This window comes from Narcine bancroftii, chromosome 3 (assembly GCF_036971445.1).
Source record: "Narcine bancroftii isolate sNarBan1 chromosome 3, sNarBan1.hap1, whole genome shotgun sequence".
Classification (NCBI taxonomy): domain Eukaryota; kingdom Metazoa; phylum Chordata; class Chondrichthyes; order Torpediniformes; family Narcinidae; genus Narcine; species Narcine bancroftii.
Genome location: NC_091471.1, coordinates 232531369 through 232551915, shown reverse-complemented (window position 1 = coordinate 232551915; position 20547 = coordinate 232531369). Strand labels below are relative to the sequence as shown.

Genomic DNA, 20547 nt, shown 5'->3' with positions numbered 1-20547 from the left:
GGGTTCTGAGTTGTGTATTGAGGTACTGGGCTGGGGGTGTGTGTAGGTTCTGGGGGAACTGGGGTGGGTGGGTTCTGGTGGTACCTGGGTACTGAGGTGGCTGGGGGTGTTTTGGGAATACCAAGGTAGGTGGGTGGGCATGTGGGGTACTGCCAACTGGGCATTGAGCTATCACTGACTAAGCCGTTGGATCAATTCTCTGGCTTTCACTACTGAACTCCTGTCGCCTGTTCAATCAGCAGCTTCACTGCTTCATCATTGATCACCTCAGCACACTGTTGTCATTGACTTTTTGGTGACGTCTCAATGGCCTGCGAGCTTTAGTCTGGCCTTCGAGGAGTTCGGGAGGCTTTGGCTGATTGCCAGGGAGACCGTTGGCGAAGTATACTGGTGGTTTCTGTTCAATGCTCTTTTTTCATCTGGATTAAGGACCCACTTTGGTTTTGACATGGTGGTCTCTGTTGAGGAATGAGTTGGTGTGGCTTGGGGTTAACATGAGCTACGCCCTCTCCTGTTGTGGGTTTTACACTGTGGTCTGATCAGTGTTTAGTGACTATGTCAGACCCCGTCTTCCGAAAGGCCTGGTCCCTATAGGGGTCCCACTGGGCTGGTGACTTCAACAACCCCTGTGGTCAGGAATTCTATCTCATCCCTGGAAGGTGAGAATGAGGTGGTGATGCTTGTCCCCAACTATAACCATCCAAAACACACAGGTAAAGGTGGGATGATAGTGTCCTGTCGAGTTGGGTCAGGTCACAGACTCACCAGCTGCCTGTCACATGCAAGAGTGCAGCCTTTGCTTAATGCTTGAAGGGGTTGCTCCCCTTAGCTGGGGCTGAGGGAGTCGGGCAAGGGTTGTCCTCGTTGGTCTGGCCATCGGACACTCGTACCCATTTATCCCTGGAGAAGGCTCAGGGCATATGGGCACCTTGGGCAGTGTCCAGGAACGAATGGAGATGATCATATTTTAATCTGACATCACATTCTGAATAGTTTGTATTTAAATTTTTGTAATAATTGCTGTTTGGCTTGGATCAATAAAAACTTTTTTAAAGTCAACAGAGTGAAGCTCCACCACCCCCTTCCCCGTCACACTCCGAGGTTGGACACAGTGAAGCTCCTTTTCCAGTCACACACTCCCTCTCACAGGTATTACTGCGTAGTGGAGGGATCTGTGGCCTCCATCCCCAGATAACAACATGGCTGTGGAGCAGTGACCCAGTCCATTTCTCCCCCAATCTGCATCTACAGGACATTGAGACCTGGACTCAGGTGACGAGACTTTAAATAAATCGACCCCGTTTATTGTCAGAGCAGGTGGGTTTGGGGAGGCAGCAGAGAGGAAGGGGAGGGGTCAAAAGGAAAAGGGGGGAGCAGGGACAACAGACAAGATGGAATGGGGAAGGTGAAATGTGTAAAAACCGGTGGAAGGGAAATCAGAATGAGGGGATGGAGCAAGAGCTTGAAGCCAGTCCTCGTGGAGAGCCACCCTGTCCGCAGCCCTCCTCCCACAGACCTGGGTGTAAGGGTAACCACGGCGCCTGGGGGCCGTGGGCTTTCCCCGAGCAAGGGGATCCTGCACAGCGATAACCTCATCTCTGACCGCTCCTCACTTCTTGGAGAGTTTCAGCTGCTTGTGTTTGGGTGGAGCCCACTTCAGGCAGATGGAGTCAACTGGGAGGGGGAGGAAACACAGCATCACCAAACAATTCCCTGACATCACATTCTACGGGGGGGGGGGGTGGCGTATCTGTCGGAGGTTGTGGGTGGTCTGGAGTCTATCCCCGTCCCAGCCAGACTTGGGGAGGGGTCCTGGTCCTACCTGTAATGGGAGGCTTCTTGTACTGGGCACTCTTGAGGTGCTCGTCCACTAGCTTGGGGGTGACGCAGATGACATGCTGGCCCTTCCAGTACTTCACCATGTTGAGAGATTGCAGGGTGCTGATGATGTCGTTCTGTGTGATGCTGGTCATCTGGCTGAGACAGGAAAGGATTAATGCTTCAGGGGCGAGGGAAGGGGGGCCCATCTGGCCTGCTCACCCACTTCACTTTGCCTTGAAACCTCTACCTGGCAGAATCACAGATGTCAATGAGGAAGCGCAGTGGAGGGAGATCAATCGGCTCGTTGAAAACACAATGCTGGAGAAACCCAGCAGGTAAGGTTCGATGACTAACGTTGCAGGCTCGAGCCCTACATCGAGTCTGGACAACATTTTCGGCAGTCGTTCAAGTACAAATGTGTGCCAATTTACGTCAAAACTTCCTCACATGACAACCCTTTCAATGCCAGCATCATCCTCGTGAACCTCCTCTGATCCTTCTCCAAACACAGAACATGCACTATACATCCTTTCAGCCCTTAATGTTGTGCCAACCTAAATATTCCCACCAAAATAAAATTAAACCTCCCCACCCTGTAACCCTCTACCATCCGTCTGCCTGTCTAAGGGTCTCTGAAATTCTCGCAATGTTCCAGTCTCTTCCACCACACCTGGCAAAACATTCCAGGCCCCCACAGCACTCAGTGTTTAAAAAAAACATTCCCCCTGACGTCTCCTAAACTTCCCTCCCTCCCACTTTGTACACACATCCTCTGGTGTTTGCTGAACCCGCCCTGGGAAACAGGCGCTGACTGTCCAGCCTATTGATGCCCCTCAGATTCTTGTTGACCTCGTTCAAGTCTCCTCTTATCCTTCTATGTTCCAAAGAGAAAAGTCCCAGCTCCGTCAACCTTGCAATACAAGACTTGCAACGTCCTGGTGAATCTCCTCTGCCCCCTCTCAGTAGCTTTCACATCCTTCCTGTAATGAGGTGACCAGAACTTAACACAATTCTCCAACTGGGGTCTCACCAGAGATTTGTAGAGTTGTAACGTGACGTCTCGACTCAAGAATTCAACCACTATTAATAAATCCCAGCATCCCACAGGCTGTCTTAACGATCCTATCTGTGCAGCGATCTTGAGGGAAGATCCAAAGGTCCCTCTGTTCATCCACACTCTGAAGTAACCGACCATTAACCCTGCACTCAGCCTCCTGGTTTCTGAGGATTCTGGGCCCGGTCCACAGACCAGACCTTGGACCTCAAGATGTCCCTGCTCTTAAATCCCAACATGTCAGAGACAACCCCTCTTAAGTGCCAGGAATGAGGGCAGGCCACGGTGAGTGTGGGGGTGGTCACTATGGAAGGGTTGGGCTGAATCATCGGCTCAGGTGGGGGGTGGGGGCGGTAGGGGGAGGATGTGTGCCCCAGGCTCACCTCAGATCTCTGATGGACAGTGTCCCACGGAAGTCGCGCAAGATCTCCAGCAAGACCCAGGACCAGTAGCTGCGATAGCTGAGCTTGCCCAGGTCGGACAGGGGCTTTTCCGGTGACCCCACCATGCTCTCTAACTTCGAGAGCTCATAGCCTGACCAGGGTGGGGAGAAATGGGGTCAGACAGGCCTGGGATCAGCATCTCACTGGAGGGGTGTTGGGGAGGGAGGGAGGTCACAGAGATAGGGAGGGACGGAAGGGTGTAGGGGACCGGAGAGGGTTACAGAAACGAGGAGTGTAGGGGACTAGAGGGGGTCACAGAGACAGAAGGGTGGAGGGGACTGGAGAGGGTTACAGAAATAGGGAGGAGGGTCGGGGACCGGAAGGGGGGGGGGTAACAGGGAGGAGTTTAGGGGACCGGAGGGGGTTACAGATACCGGGAGGGGTGTAGGGGACCGGAGAGAGTTATAGAGACAGGGAGGGGTGTCGGGGACCAGAGGAGGGGGTTAGAGACAGGGAGGTATAGGGGATGGGAGGGGGTTAGAGATGGGGAGGAGTGTAAGAGATGGGGAGGAGTGTAGGGGATGGGAGGGGGCTATAGAGACTGGGAAGGATGTAGGGGACTGGAGGGGGTTACAGAGACGGAAGGGTGTAGGGGATGGGAGGGGGTTACAGAGACAAGGAGGGATGTAGGGAACCAGAGGGGGTTATAGAGATAGCGAGGGGTGTAGGGGACCAGAGGGGCTTACAGAGATGGGGAGGGGTGCCAGGGTACCCCTGACCTGTTCTCACTTACTGAAAGCGATGAGAAACTTCCCGTATCCTCTGCGCTGGTAAGGAGGGAGGGTCAGGATACAAGCCACATTGTTGCCATCCGGCGACTCCTTCTCCTGGGGACAAGAGACAAATGTGGGCACCAGGAAAACACGACACCCGGTGAGCCAAGAGATCTGGGATCCCTGTCCTGTTAGTGGCTCCAACTATCCATATCCAACCATGCACCCACCCTCACGATTAAATACCCTTATCCCTGCCTCCAAAACAGCATGACAGAATGTGAGAGAGGGGGCTTCACTCTGTGTCCCACCCCAGGAGTGTGTGTCGGGACAGGGGAGAGGGGGCTTCACTCTGTATCCCACCCGTGAATGTGTGACGGAACGGGGGGAGAGGGAGCTTCACTCTGTATCCCATGGGATGGGGTGGAGAGGGAGCTTCACTCTGACCCCAACACCGGGCCCGAGAGTGTGTAATGGGACGGGGGAGAGGGGGCTTCGCTCTGTGTCCCACCCCGGAAGTGTAACGGGACGGGGGAAGAGGGAGCTTCACTCTGTGCCCCACCCCGGGATTGCACACTGGCACTGTTGCGATTCACACACAAAAAATCCTGGTTCCCTCCCAGCTCCCATTTTCTGCTGTTCTGGCAAGTGAATGGCCTTGTGTTCCCCCTGATACCCAGCGAGGAGTCTGCCCATTCCCAGCGTCCCTTCCCGAACCTTGGAAAAATACCCCACGATGTGAGCGCCCTGCCGATCCACCTCGGTCAGGATGTAGAAGATAAAGGGCTCCACGTCGAAGTAGAGAGTCTTGTGGTCCAAGAAGAGTTTGGCCAACAGGCAAAGATTCTGGCAGTATATCTGGAACAGCAGAGGTTACTCCAGTTTACTGGACACTCCCCTTCCCTCTCTCCACCCCCCCTCCCCCAGACAGCTGAAGGGTTGGGGGCCACAGATATTTTTGGTTTCCAAAGGCAAGGTGTGTGTGATTTGGTTTGGAGTTTATCACGGGTGTGGTCATCAGAACAGCTGTGGGAGTTGGCCATATGTCCTGTCAAGCCTGCTCCCCCATTCAATGAGATCATGGCTGATCCGACGATGGACTCATCTCCACCTACCTGCCTTTTCCACACATCCCTTCATTCCCCGACTCTGTAAACATCCATCCAGCCTCGCCTTAAATCTATTTACTGAGGTGGCCTCCATTGTTTCAATGGGCAGAGAATCCCAGATTCATCCCTCTGGGAAAAGCAGTTCCTCCTCTTCTCCGTCCTAAATCTACTGCCCTGGATCTTGAGGCTACGTCCCCTCATTCTGGTCTTCCTTCCACCCCACCCCACCTCTTTTGAAAAAACTATTTTTAAAATGGTGCATTGATGGAAATGTAATTTATATCAGTTTTTGTAAATGTAATTCCTCACGTGGATGTCTGTGACGAGGAGGTTGGATAGCGTGGTGGGCCTTGGCTGTGCTTGCCAACACCCACCTCCCCCTTCTGCCTGCACCATTCCCAACACCACCTCACCTTGAAATCACGCCCATCCACCTCGTACACGGAGATGTTGGCCTTGCGGTAGATTTCCTTCCCGGGGGGCTGACGAAGTTGACAGTGAGCCTAGGGGTGAGGGGCAGGTGGGGAAAGAACAGAGAGCATTCCAGCACAGTGCAGACCATCGGCCCACGAAGTCGCCCCCTCCCTCACCCTAACCCTCTATTTGTCTAGGAGTCTTTTAAACACACCGATATGCAGGAGGAACTCAGCTGGTCTATTCAGCATCTTTAGGAGACGAAGATATATTGCCGATGTTCTGGGCCTGAGCCCTTCCGGGTAGATTTGGAATTGAAATTTGTCCAGAATTATTCCTTAGCTTCTTTTTTTAGGACCAGCATGACCTTTTAGACTATCTGAGATCAGTAAGTATATTTCCAATCCAATGATTAAATATTCATGACATATTTGGTTTCAATTCTGAAGATTTTTTTGGACTAAAAGAAATTTGCCTTGGGTAATATTCCATCTACTCTTGATCGAGCCTTCCATATTTGGAACATTAAAGGAGTGAGCTCTTTTGTAGATTTAATCGCTGATGATAGTTTGATGTATTTGGAACAACTTTCTACCCAATATAATTTACCAAACACATTTTTTTTAAGGATTTCCATAGATTAGAAATTTCCAAATGATCTAATGTTACAATCACCAGATTTCCCTGACACTTTGTTCCGGTTAAGTCTCTTTCAGAAGGGTTTCATTGATCCTATTTCTACTCTAATATTAAATCATGCCCATGGATAAAATTTGACAAACACGGAAATCGGAACTAACATCACCTCCTGATACATGGGGAAGAATTACGAGACTAGTTAACACTTCTTCACTCTGTGCACGTCATTCTTTAATACAGTTTTAAATAGCTCTAGATAAACTAGCTCACATCTTCCCTAATACGAGCTCCACTTGTTATAGATGCAAAATCTGAGGTGGCTTCCTTGACTCCTATGTTTTGGTCCTGTTCCGTGTTAGGAACATTTAGGAAAGGTACTTTTAAAACTATCAGTGATAACGGCTCTTTTTGGAGTTATAGATGTAGGTTGTTTAACTACTTCTGCAGATGAGGTTATTGCCTTTTCAACACTATAGCTGGAAGAGCCATTTTACTTCAATGGAAAGACTCTAATTCCCCAACATTATTTCAATGGCTTTCTCAAGTTAGCTCTTTCTTAAATCTAAAAAAAATCAGGTCGTACTCTAGATACAATGACTGAATTTGAAGAAAATGGAAACTCTCTCTCTCTCCTATTTCTTTATCTCTCCCTGTCCCTCTCACCCACTCTCTCTCCCTCTCTCTCTCCCTCTATCTTATCTCTATCCTCTCTCTTTCTGTCCCTCTCACTTGCTCTCTTTCTCTGTCTCTCTCTCTCTGTCCCTCTCCCTACTTCTTTCTCTCTGACCTCACTCTTCCACTCTCTGTCACTCTTACTCTCTCTATTCCCTCTAGCTCTCCCTGTCCCTCTCACTGACTCTCTCTGCACCTCTATCTATCTCTGACCCTATATCTCATTATCTGTCCTCTCTCTCACAATCTCTCTGTCACTCTTTCTCTCTTTTCCCTCTATCACTCCCCGTCCCTCTCTCTCCTCAGCTGGCGACTGACCCAACTCAGCAACACCCTGTCTGTTCAGGTCACTGAACACCACCCCCCACCCCCACCACCGCACTCCCTGCTCTCCCAAGCATCTCCCCCCATCCCCCGCAAAATCTAGAGTTGGGAAGCCCTGTTACAACCTGTACAAGATGCAAGCGAGGTTGCAATTTCCGTGGGCAGTTCAGGTCGCAAGGTTGTTGTCGAGCTGGGAAAGGGAAGGGGGGGACCAGAAAAGGTTCCCAGGGACTGGGGGGGTGGGGCAGCTGGAGTTACAATGGTGGGGGGAGGGGTTGGAAAGGCTGGGAGAATTCTGAGGAAGCTGAGGGGCATCCTTAAAGAACAGAACATCCTATACACAGTACAGGACCTTTGGCCCACAATGTCGTGCTGACCTATCTAACCCTTCCCTCCCTCCCTACCCCGTAACCCTCTATTTTCTTTCATCTATGTCCTGTCGAAGTCTCTTAAATGCTCCTAATGTTCCAGCCTCCACCACCATCCCCAGCAAGGAATTCCAAGCCCCCACAACTCTCTGTATAAAAAAAAAACTTACACCTGACGTCTCCCCTAAACTTCCCTCCCTCCACTTTGTACAGATGTCCTCTGGTATTTGCTGATCCTGCCCTGGGAAACAGGCGCTGACTGTCCACCCTATCGATGCCTCTCAGAATCTTGTCGACCTCTATCAAGTCTCCTCTCACCCTTCTACACTCCAAAGAGAAAAGTCCCAGCTCTGCCAACCTTGCCTCATAAAGACTTGTTTCCCAATCCAGGCAACGTCCTGGTCAATCTCCTCTGCCCCCTCTCAGTAGCTTCCACATCCTTCCTGTAAAGAGGTGACCAGAACTCTCAGTGCAGACTCACCAGGGTTTAATAGAGCTGCCATGTACAACAGGAGAGGGAGGTATTACTGGAGGGGGCGCCTGGTTTCAAGGGTCTGAGCCGTGAGAAGCTTGTTCTGGAGCATCAGAGAATGTGTGGACAACACAGACCCTGGGCCCATCCAGTCTTTGCCGATCTGTCTGCTGTCCCTCCCCCAGCCCTATGTGGCCTCCTCACTCTCACTCCTCTTCCTTGTTTCGCCCCCCACCCCACCCCAGCCTCATCCTCCCCCTTGCCCTCTATCCCACTCCGGACCACCACCCCCCAACCACTCCATCCTCCCAGATCATCTGTTCCCCTTGGACCTTCCGTCTACCCCTGGACCCCTGAATCCTCCCCCGACCCTCCATCCCCCACCACCCCGGCCGTACCAGATGGACTCGGAAAGTCTTCTCAAACTTCATGTACTTGAGGCAGTACTCGCAGATCCAGAGCTTGGGCTGCTTGCCGTAGTCATCAGGGAACGGGGAGAAGTACCAGGCATCAATCTCGTAGTGTCCGATCTGGATCTTGTCCACGTACTTCACCTTGGTAATCTGTGAGGGGGGGGGGGGAATGGGTGGGTGAGAGGCCGAAGAGAGATAGGTGAGGGAGACGGAGGGGCAAAGGAGTCTTGTTCGGCCTGGGAGAGCAGGTGAGTGGAGCGGAAGGGATGAGCAATGGGTGAGGAGCAGAGCAGTGGGGAGGGGTCGTAGATGGAGAGATGGAAGACAAGGAGAGATGGAGGGGGAGGGCAAGAAGGGGGTTCATTCCCCAAGGGGCAGGAGAAGCGAACTCCATCATCAGCAGGAGAATGGGGAGGAGGAACTCCATCCTCACGATGAGTGGGAGGGTGAGGGACATTCATGGAGCACCCCCCTTGCAAAGAGGGAGACAGGAAGGAGTGGGGGTGGAGCATACTTGACATGGAGTTAGGAGAGGGGGAGGAGTGGGACCACATGGAGAGAGGAGGAGGGAGGGACTTTATGCAGAGGGGGAGGGACTCACTGCCTCGTGTTCCTTCTCCAGTGCTGCAGTCGTGGGATCCATCTCTGCATATGTCTGTAACGGAATCATTGTAAGGAGTTAGTGAGGAAGGGACAAAATGGGAAATCCCACACCGTTCCCGTCTCCGAATCCCACACCGTACACTGTTCCTGTCTCCAAATCCCACACCAGGAGCACCGTGCACCGTTCTCATCTCCGTATCCCACACCAGGAACACCGTGCACCGTTCTCATCTCTGTATCCTACACCAGGAGCACCGTGCATCGTTCTCATCTCCATATCCCACACCAGGAGCACCGTGGACCGTTCTCATCTCCGTATCCCACACCAGGAGCACCGTGCACCGTTCTCATCTCCGTATCCCACACCAGGAGCACCATGCACCATTCTCATCTCCGTATCCCACACCAGGAGCACCATGCACAGTTCTCATCTCAGAAACCCACACCAGGAGCACCGTTCTCATCTCTGTATCCCACACTGGGAGCACCGTGCACCGTTCCCAGTCTCCGTATTCCACACCGGGAGCAGCCTGCACCGTTCCTGTCTCCGTATCCCACACTGGGAGCACCGTGCACCGTTCCCGGTCTCTATATCCCACACTGGGAGCAGCATGCACCATTCCTGTCTCTGTATCCCACATTGGGTGCACTGTTCCCAGTCTCCGTATTCCACACTGGGAGCACCGTGCACCATTCACGGTCTCCGTATCCCACACTGGGAGCAGCATGCACAGTTCCCGTCTCCGCTTCCCACAACGGGAACACCACGCAGTTCCTGGTTTCCGTATCCCACACTGGGAACACTGTGGACTGTTTCTGTCACTGTAGCCCACATCGGGAATACCATACACCGTTCTCATCTCCGTATCCCACACCGGGAACACTGTGCACCTTTCCCGTCACCGTATCCAACACCAGGAACACCGCATCTATCTCCCACATCAAGAGCACTGTGCTCGTCCCACACTGGAAGCTCTGTGCCGCACCTCGCCCATCCCTCCACGGACCAGCCTCACCTTCTGGATGTGGTTGATTTCATCGTGTTTGCGTTTCTGGTTACGGGTGATCTTGCGCTCCGGTTGTTCTGACAGCTCGCTGAGGTACTGGTCACTGGTCTTCTGAACTGCCTCCTTCACCGTCTTGGTGAGGGCCAGCCTATTCTTGTCCACCCACTCATCCAGCCTGCGATTGACTGAAAGACAGGAACGGGCTCAGTCTGACCTGTGCACCTGGCCTCCTTCCCTCCCTCCCTCACCACGAGAGGGCAGGTTGAACAGGGAGTGACGGTTCAGCCACGGCTATGGATGCAGACCTTGGTCCTCTCTCACTGATTGTGGAGGCACACTAGGACACACTCACACACACACCCATGTACGCAGACACACACCCACCTTCACAGGTGCGTGCAAACACGCACATGGTATTGTAGCGAACACACATCTCAAGTCAGTGCGGTCAGGGTACAGGAGGACGTGGGAGAGGGGCGGGGTCGAGGAAGAGAGGAAGGGAAAATGGATGGGGAGAAGGGAGAGGGAGTGGTGGATGGGGAAGGAGCAGGGAGATGGGAGGAGAGGGAGTGGGGGATTGGGGAAGGGGCGGGGAAAATGAAAGGACAGGGATAGAGATAGGGAAAGGGGCAGGGGAGATGGGAGTAGTGGGGAAGAGGGAAAGAAGTAGGGGAGATGAGAGAAGTGGGAGTGGGGGAGAGGGAAAGAGGAAAGAGTCGGGAGAAGTGAGGAGAGGGAGTGGAGGAGAGAGGGCATGGGGAGAAGGGAAGGGGAAAGGGGCAGGGAAGATGGGAGCAGAGGGAGATGGTGATAGGGAAGGGGAAAAGGAGAGGGGAACTGTGAACAATCCATCCACAGATACTCACAGCCAACATAGTGGATATAAAACTCCTCACGGTTCTCCTGTTCATTCACACGAGATTGGATCACCTCTGCAGAGTCTGTGAGGAAGGGGAAACTGAATCAGCTGGAGTCACAGGGAAAGACAGGGGTCAACCGCAGCAGAATCTCATGTCTAGAATCGATTCCTCCCCACACCAATTTCTCCCCACACTGATCCCACTGCCCCACTCTCTCCCCACAACCCGATGTCAGTCCCCACACTGATCCCACTGCCCCACTCTCTCCCCACAACCCGATGTCAGTCCACACACTGATCCCACTGCCCCACTCTCTCCCCACAACCCGATGTCAGTCCCCACACTGATCCCACTGCCCCACTCTCTCCCCACAACCCGATGTCAGTCCCCACACTGATCCCACTGCCCCACTCTCCCCACAACCCGATGTCAGTCTCCACATTGATCCCACTGCCACACTCTCTCCCCACAACCCGGTGTCAGTCCCCACCCTGATCCCTCTGCCCCGCTCTCTCCCCACAGCCTCATGTTGGACCCCACCCTGATCCATCTGCCCCGCTCTCTCCCCACAACCCGGTGTCAGTCCCCACCCTGATCCCTCTGCCCCGCTCTCTCCCCACAACACGATGTCAGTCCCCACCCTGATCCCACTGCCCCACTCTCTCCCCACAACCCGATGTCAGTCCCCACACTGATCCCACTGCCCCACTCTCTCCACACAACCCGATGTCAGTCCCCACACTGATCCCACTGCCCCACTCTCCCCACAACCCGATGTCAGTCCCCACACTGATCCCACTGCCCCACTCTCCCCACAACCCGATGTCAGTCTCCACATTGATCCCACTGCCACACTCTCTCCCCACAACCCGGTGTCAGTCCCCACCCTGATCCCTCTGCCCCGCTCTCTCCCCACAGCCCCATGTTGGTCCCCACCCTGATCCATCTGCCCCGCTCTCTCCCCACAACCCGATGTCAGTCCCCACACTGATCCCACTCTCTCCCCACAACCCGATGTCAGTCCCCACACTGATCCCACTGCCCCACTCTCCCCAAAACCCGATGTCAGTCTCCACATTGATCCCACTGCCACACACTCTCCCCACAACCCGGTGTCAGTCCCCACCCTGATCCCTCTGCCCCGCTCTCTCCCCACAGCCTCATGTTGGTCCCCACCCTGATCCATCTGCCCCGCTCTCTCCCCACAACCCGGTGTCAGTCCCCACCCTGATCCCTCTGCCCCGCTCTCTCCCCACAACCCGATGTCAGTCCCCACCCTGATCCCACTGCCCCTCTCTCTCCACACAACCCGATGTCAGTCCCCACACTGATCCCACTGCCACACTCTCCCCACAACCCGATGTCAGTCCCCACACTGATCCCACTGCCCCACTCTCTCCCTACAACCCGATGTCAGTCCCCACCCTGATCCCACTGCCCCACTCTCTCCCCACAACCCGATGTCAGTCCCCACCCTGATCCCACTGCCCCACTCTCTCCACACAACCCGATGTCAGTCCCCACACTGATCCCACTGCCCCACTCTCCCCACAACCCGATGTCAGTCCCCACACTGATCCCACTGCCCCACTCTCTCCTCACAACCCGATGTCAGTCCCCACACTGATCACACTGCCCCACTCTCTCCTCACAACCCGATGTCAGTCCCCACACTGATCCCACTGCCCCACTCTCTCCCCACAACCCGATGTCAGTCCCCACACTGATCCCACTGCCCCGCTCTCTCCCCACAACCCGGTGTCAGTCCCCACCCTGATCCCTCTGCCCCGCTCTCTCCCCACAACCCGGTGTCAGTCCCCACCCTGATCCCTCTGCCCCGCTCTCTCCCCACAACCCGGTGTCAGTCCCCACCCTGATCCCACTGCCACACTCTCTCCCCACAACCCGGTGTCAGTCCCCACCCTGATCCCTCTGCCCCGCTCTCTCCCCACAACCCGATGTCAGTCCCCACCCTGATCCCACTGCCCCACTCTCTCCCCACAACCCGATGTCAGTCCCCACACTGATCCCACTGCCCCACTCTCTCCACACAACCCGATGTCAGTTCCCACACTGATCCCACTGCCCCATTCTCCCCACAACCCGATGTCAGTCCCCACACTGATCCCACTGCCCCACTCTCTCCCCACAACCCGATGTCAGTCCCCACACTGATCCCACTGCCCCACTCTCCCCACAACCCGATGTCAGTCTCCACATTGATCCCACTGCCACACTCTCTCCCCACAACCCGGTGTGTCCCCACCCTGATCCCTCTGCCCGCTCTCTCCCCACAGCCCCATGTTGGTCCCCACCCTGATCCATCTGCCCCGCTCTCTCCCCACAACCCGATGTCAGTCCCCACACTGATCCCACTGCCCCACTCTCTCCCCACAACCCGATGTCAGTCCCCACACTGATCCCACTGCCCCACTCTCCCCACAACCCGATGTCAGTCCCCACCCTGATCCCACTGCCCACTCTCTCCTCACAACCCGATGTCAGTCCCCACACTGATCCCACTGCCCCACTCTCTCCTCACAACCCGATGTCAGTCCCCACACTGATCCCACTGCCCCACTCTCTCCCCACAACCCGATGTCAGTCCCCACACTGATCCCACTGCCCCGCTCTCTCCCCACAACCCGGTGTCAGTCCCCACCCTGATCCCTCTGCCCCGCTCTCTCCCCACAACCCGGTGTCAGTCCCCACCCTGATCCCTCTGCCCCGCTCTCTCCCCACACCACCGTGTCGGTACCCACACTCACATATAATCCCCTGCCTTGCCCCTCCCCTGCGTCACTCCGCCCCTGACGTCACGCCGTCGCTTACGCCAGCTGCTGTCCGCCCTCCGGCAAAGGTACGTCTCCCCGATTTCTACCGCCACTTCGGGCTCCCGGCCCGCCGCACCGCCAGCAGTCGACGTTCGGGGAGGTTCGACCAGGCCCGCCCGTGTCCGGTCTTCAGCGCCCGGCTCCCGTTTTACCTCCACCGCCCCACCGCGGCCCCCTTCAGCCGCCCCCTCAGCCTCAGGCTCCCGCTCCTCGGTCTTCCGCGCCGCGAGCGTATGGTGTCCCGCCGCCGCCATCGCTGCACGGCGCCTGCGCGGCAGGGAGCCTGACGCTAGCGGGACAACGTCAGACTGGCGCCGGGACGTCAGTCAATTTCGGGACTCCCGCCCTCTCCTCCGATTGGTTGTCTGTCAACTTGCCAATCTCCTGATTTCCAAATCTAATTGGTCCATCCCTCTTGCCACTCAGTACGACCGGAGCCACGATTGGTCCTCTTCTCGTCAAGGCACACCTCTGTCTGCTGAAGACTTGTTTGTCCGTCGCTGGCCTCGGTTCCCGCCTAGATTGGCGGGGCTCGACGCTCTTCGCTACTCTGAGTGGTCCCCATGTCCTGCCACTCAACGCTCCACGACTCGTGATTGGCTAGAGGCCCTGACCGATCTGCCGCAAACTCTCTCTCGCGAGCCTATTGGCCTCAATCCCCCCTCACCCAAGGTCTCCCGCTCTTCTGCCTGCTGCTCCACTTTCGAAACCCCGCCACTGGGTCGTCGATCGAGTGCCGCCGGCGCGACGCGTGACGTCAGAAGCACGCCAAGGGTAAGGGGACATTCAAGATGGCGTCCTTGACCATTGGGTGCTGAACCTCGTCAGGTGACCCTGTTCTTGGACCCAGGCCGTGAGGCGCGTCCTCTTGACGACCATGATGGAAGAACCTTGCCTGCAGAGTGTTTTGCTCTGTATTATAAACCAACTTTAAGAGAATTTGCACTCTAAACTGACGAGAGTTTCTCCCAACCTTGAGGGGGTTTGAGTGCAATTGGGTTGGTGTAGAGTTGGGTGGGCTGCAAGATGCTGGCGGCTTGCGGCTTGAGAAGGGCCTGGGCTTGGAGATGGACCACTCTGCCCTCCACCCAGGCCAGGTGGAGGTCCACTTCAGCCAGCGATCACTACCACCATCACCACCACGAGATGACCAAGGAACGCTCCAAGGCAGTCAGCACATTCTACAACCAGACTGCCATTGATGCCGCAGCCGAGAAGGTAAAATTCAAGATTCAATTTATTGTTGAATTAATAAAACCGTGTCGTTTTGCATGAAGTTTCTTCTTGTCTGCTGCAAGGCGCCCAGAATCGCCACTGGCAGGAACTGTCTAAGCTTCTCTTACAGTTAGAGAGGAAGAGAAGCAAAAGAAAGTCCCCCGGACGTAGCCACACAGAGATCCATTGGCAACCCGAGATCCAGATCCGAACCTCTGACACGGCCAGGAACCTTTCGGCTCCCTCGACACTTCCTGGCATTCCGGTTCTAACGTCCTCGCACCCCTTCAGCTAGTTTTGAGCCAGTCTGCAGCCCCAGCGCAAGTCTCGCGACAGTGGTCTCCAGCAACCCACCGCATGCATCTGGTAGGAGGTACTGCAGCACTCAGATTGTCACTCACACAGTTTCCACCCCCCCCACCCCAAACTATCAGACTCCTGAATTCCCAGAGCATGTGTGGATAGTGTACCACGGACTTTTACTGTATACGTCATAACATTTCAGTGTGTTTAATTTCATGTATGATGTGTGTGTAAATTTACGAAAAATTCTTTGGTTCACAGTTCAATCTCACTTCTCATTCTTCTAAGTTCACTGGTTGCAGGCAATTCTTATACTGTACACAGAATTTAATGTATATAAAGTTCACCAGGCTTTGGTACTCGAAAGGTAAATGTTTACCACTCAGGAAACTTCTCGTAGGATTTTCAGAGAGAAATGTGTTGTTCCAGGATTTCCGCAAGTGAGGTACCACCATTAGTCACCTCAGTGTCTTGCTGATGAAACTTGCCGCTCTGGAGCTTCTGTTTCAGTTCCAACAAGCTTCTCCTTTCTTGTTTCAGCTGTATGTCTCTCTCTCCCTCTGAGATTCCAACTGCCAGCCACATGTCCTTCTCTCTCTCTCACTTGCAAAACCCCCTCCTTCTCCAGCAAACAATAGGAGTTGGTCTTCTGCTCCCATCTGTTGTTTTAGGTAAACAAACCTCTCAATGGCCTTTGAGAGCACTTTGCAAAGAGGTCAAAAGCCTTGCAAAAAGGTCCAAAACAGACAACCTGACTCTGGTTGTTCTTCCAAGACAATGTTCTATTCATTTCATGACATCATTTCAATTTGCACCTACTTGTGAAATGTGCATAGCATTCTCCATAGTTTCTGTAAAGTCACTGAATATGAATTCTTCAGTATTTCAAATAAGATCTGTTTTAAAGTGTGTGTATGTATGTAACCTACTCTAATTTTACCAATTTATCTCCCAAATACATCTCCAAATATCCCATCACATTTGCGTAGAGTGGATGTGGGGAGGGTGTATCCTCTGGAGGGGGTGTCTGGACCAGAGGGCATAGCCTCCAAATAAATTTTCAAAAAAAGTCCCTTTGGAAAGGAGAGGAGGAGGAATTTGTAGGAATTCCTTGTCATGGAGAGCTGTGGAGGCCAAATCATTGGGTAAAAAGAAGGCAGAGGTTGAGAGGTTCTTGATCAGGATAGGAATTGAAGGTTGGGGGGAGAAGGCAGGAGAATGGGGTAGAAATGGTCAATAAATTGGCTGTGATGGAATGGAAGGGCAGACCTGATGGAGAGTGTCCTACCTTCTTAACCCGAGATCCCTCCATCCGACATCTCTGACACTCCCCGCATCCCACCCTCGTACCCTGAGGTCTGTCCGTCTCTGATACTCCCTGTGTTGCACCCTAATACCCCTAGGTCCGTTCGTCTCTGACATTCTCTGCCATTCACTGTGTCCCACCCTCCTACCCGATATCCCTCATCCATCCCCACTGTTCATCGTGACCCACCCTCATACCCCGAGGTCCCTCCATCTCTCAACACTCCCCACCATTCATCGTGACCCACCCTCATACCCCGAGGCCCCTCCATCTCTCGACACTCCCCTCCATTCACCATATCCCTCCCTTGTACCCCAAGATCCCTCCATCCATCGACACTCCCCACCGTTCCCAAGGTGTGTCCCAACCTTGATGGGATCTTCCCCGCTGTGCCTCTCTCCCCACAGGCCTCTGTGCGTCTGACTCCTACCACGATGCTCTACGCTGGAAAATCCCCGGATGGATCCCATTTACTTGTAGGTACCTGGGAGAGGGTGGGGCAGGGGAGCGAGGAATGAAGTGCACGTTTGTGAAATGTGTGAGGTTGAAGAGAGAGAGGAGGGATGAATATTCAGTGTGACCAGAGAATTATTGAGGTTAGAAGGGGGGTACACAAAAGAGGGATGTGGAGGGAGAGAGCAGAGGGAGTTTTGAGGGGTGGGGGATGTTTGCGAGGGGAGGGGCAGTGGGGAAGACATGGGGGGGAAGGGAGCAAGTGAAGGAGGAGGTGAGGTACGGAGGGGCTGAAAGGAGTACAAAGGGGACATGCAAGGAGGGAATGAGCAGGAGGGCAGGGGAGGCGAGGGGGTAGGTGAAGTGAGGGGGGATGATGGGACAAGGGGAGGAGATGGAGGAGGGGTGTGGTGATAAATGAGTGATTAAGAAAAAGAGGGGACAGGATGGTGTTGAAGGTGATGATGGGGGGAGGGATGTCTGGGTCTGTAGGAACGGGGACCAAATTTAAACCCCTCCTCCCCTTCCCCCCCCCCCCCCCCCCACCCCCACAACAGAAGAGCTGTCGCTACCTGCTGAAGGAGCTGCCGGTCCGCATTGCCCATCGCATCAAGTCCATCCGCAACCTCCCATTCATCCTGGGCTGTAACCCGACCATCCTCCAGGTGGTAAGTGTGAGGGTGCTAGTTAGCCTGCAGATATGGGGGCAGAGAGTTGTGAGTGGGAGAGCAGGCCTGGGTGAGGGAGGAAGAGAGCAAGCCTAGGGGAGTGGGGGGGCCCCTGGCCTGGGGTGTGGGGAGGGGAGGGGGAAAAAGCAGGCGAAGGAGGGTGGGAGAACAGATCTGGGCAAGGCTGAGCCTGAATCTTGGCCATGGGGATTGAGGCTTCAGGAGCAGGCCTAGAAGTCAGTGGGGTGGGAAGGGTACTGGAGCCTCAAGGGTGTGAGAGGCCCGAGGCATGGGTTTGTAGATATTGAGGCTTGGCGTGCTAGGCCGGGGACACAGGCCTGGGATCCTAGAGCCCGAGGCTACCATGGGCAGAGGAGGCTGCCCTGGCTCACCAACAGACAGGGATACTGACCAGAGGGGCAATGCTGGCCCACCCACAACCCAGTCCTGTCCAAGGATCAAAGTACCCTGGCAAAGGTGAGACTGGTGCGCGTAGCATTCAGAGGGGAAAGGGGCCAGGATCAAGAGGGGCAGCATGGAGGAGATGGGCTAATTTGCCTTTGTGGTGCGGGAAACCTTTCACCTGTGCTGCCGCCGGCTTCACCTCTTCCCACCCCAACCCCATCTCGCCCTCAGCACGAACTGTACATCAGGGCTTTCCAGAAGCTGAGTGAGTTCCAGCCGGTGAGTATCCACACCTCTGCTTCCACCTCCCCCGCTCCCCGTCCCCCCCGCTCCCCGTCCCCCCCGCTCCCCGTCCCCCCCGCTCCCCGTCCCCCCCGCTCCCCGTCCCCCCCGCTCCCCGTCCCCCCCGCTCCCCGTCCCCCCCGCTCCCCGTCCCCCCGCTCCCCGTCCCCCCGCTCCCCGTCCCCCCCGCTCCCCGTCCCCCCCGCTCCCCGTCCCCCCCGCTCCCCGTCCCCCCCGCTCCCCGTCCCCCCCGCTCCCCGTCCCCCCGCTCCCCGTCCCCCCGCTCCCCGTCCCCCCGCTCCCCGTCCCCCCCGCTCCCCGTCCCCCCCGCTCCCCGTCCCCCCCGCTCCCCGTCCCCCCGCTCCCCGTCCTCCCCGTCCCCCCCGCTCCCCGTCCCCCCGCTCCCCGTCCCCCCGCGCTCTCCCCCCGGCCCCCGCGCTGCCCCCGGCCCCCGCGCTCCCCCCGGCCCCCGCGCTCCCCCGGCCCCCGCGCTCCCCCCGGCCCCCGCGCTCCCCCCCGGCCCCCGCGCTCCCCCCCCGGCCCCCGCGCTCCCCCCCGGCCCCCGCGCTCCCCCCCCCCCCGGCCCCCGCGCTCCCCCCCGGCCCCCGCGCTCCCCCCCGGCCCCCGCTCCCCCCCGGCCCCCGCGCTCCCCCCCCGGCCCCCGCGCTCCCCCCCCCGGCCCCCGCGCTCCCCCCCCCGGCCCCCGCGCTCCCCCCCCCCGGCCCCCGCGCTCCCCCCCCCGGCCCCCGCGCTCCCCCCCCCGGCCCCCGCGCTCCCCCCCCGGCCCCCCGCTCCCCCCCGGCCCCCGCGCTCCCCCCCCCCGGCCCCCGCCTCCCCCCCCGGCCCCCGCGCTCCCCCCCGGCCCCCGCGCTCCCCCCCCCGGCCCCCGCGCTCCCCCCCCGGCCCCCGCGCTCCCCCCCCGGCCCCCGCGCTCCCCCCCCGGCCCCCGCGCTCCCCCCCCGGCCCCCGCGCTCCCCCCCCGGCCCCCGCGCTCCCCCCCCGCCCCCGCGCTCCCCCCCCGGCCCCCGCGCTCCCCCCCGCCCCGCGCTCCCCCCCGGCCCCCGCGCTCCCCCCCCGGCCCCCGCGCTCCCCCCCCGGCCCCCGCGCTCCCCCCCCGGCCCCCGCGCTCCCCCCCCGGCCCCGCGCTCCCCCCCCGGCCCCCGCGCTCCCCCCGCAGCCCCCACTCTCCCCCCCACAGCCCACTCTCCACTACTCCCTGTTCTGCCCCCCCCCCCCACTCGTCCTCCTCCCTCCCCAATGCTGGAGAATGTTTAACAGCAGACCCCTGCTGCGTGTCCCATCCCCCCCCCTCCCCGCCCACAGATCAAAGACAGCGAGACGGAGGGGCAGTACTGTCGCCTCCTGCAACAGCTCCTTGATGACCACAAGGACGTTGTCACCATGCTCGCTGAGGGCTTCCGTGAGAGCCGCAAGTACATCAAGGTGAGGGTGGCGAGCGTCTGAGGGGAATCCGCATGCTGCATGGAGGGGGAATGCAGGCAGGAATGAGTTTCTGGGTTAGTGATTTCTGTGGAGGGAAGGCATCCAGGAGAGTGCGGTATGTCTGGGGACAAACACGAACAGGAACATTTCTCCAGGGAAATGCAGACCACCCAGGGCAGGAACATGTCTCCGGGGGTGCACAGACCATCCAGGGAAGAACGCGTCTCCGGGGGAGCGCAGACCGTGCATTGAGGAACCCGTCTTGGGGAAGTGCAGACCGTCCAGGGAGGAAGGTGTCTCTGGGGGAGCGCAGACTGTCCAGGGCAGGAACGCCAGAGGGAACACCTCGCTGGTGGAGCACAGACCATCTAGGGTGGGAATACATTGCTGGGGGAACGCAGTATGCCCAGGGTGGGGAGACGGGCAGGAACATGTCTCCAGGGGAAGCGCTGTTCACCCGGGGTGGCAACATGGGCAATAACACATCTTCAGGGGAAGCGCATATGGTCAGGGAGGAACAATCTGAGGTCGGGATCACAGGCAGGAACACGTCACTGGAGGGAGTGCAGTACTCCTGGGGTGAATGCGGTTGGAACGTGTCTCCAGGGGACTGACACCTGGGCCTTGTCTCTCCACAACCCCAAGGATGAGACGATCATCAAGACTTTCCTGACAAGACCCTCACATCGAGACTGGGGATGCGAATGCTGGCGACACACCACCTCA

General features: G+C 56.9%; 1 protein-coding gene and 1 pseudogene across 1 annotated transcript; one reads left to right on the top strand and one right to left on the bottom strand.

Moving 5' to 3' along the window:
• Positions 1-1282: 1282 nt before the first annotated feature.
• kat8 (K(lysine) acetyltransferase 8) lies at positions 1283-14045 on the bottom strand. The gene is made up of 11 exons (XM_069926944.1): positions 13745-14045; positions 10919-10993; positions 10062-10237; positions 9044-9097; positions 8428-8592; positions 5554-5643; positions 4749-4889; positions 4052-4145; positions 3259-3409; positions 1823-1977; positions 1283-1674 (listed from the first exon to the last, which is right to left on the bottom strand). Exons 1-11 carry the CDS (start codon positions 13998-14000, stop codon positions 1610-1612), a joined length of 1422 nt encoding a protein of 473 aa, XP_069783045.1. The 5' UTR covers positions 14001-14045; the 3' UTR covers positions 1283-1609.
• Positions 13754-20543, top strand: LOC138756776 (branched-chain alpha-ketoacid dehydrogenase kinase-like; annotated as a pseudogene).
• Positions 20544-20547: the final 4 nt, after the last annotated feature.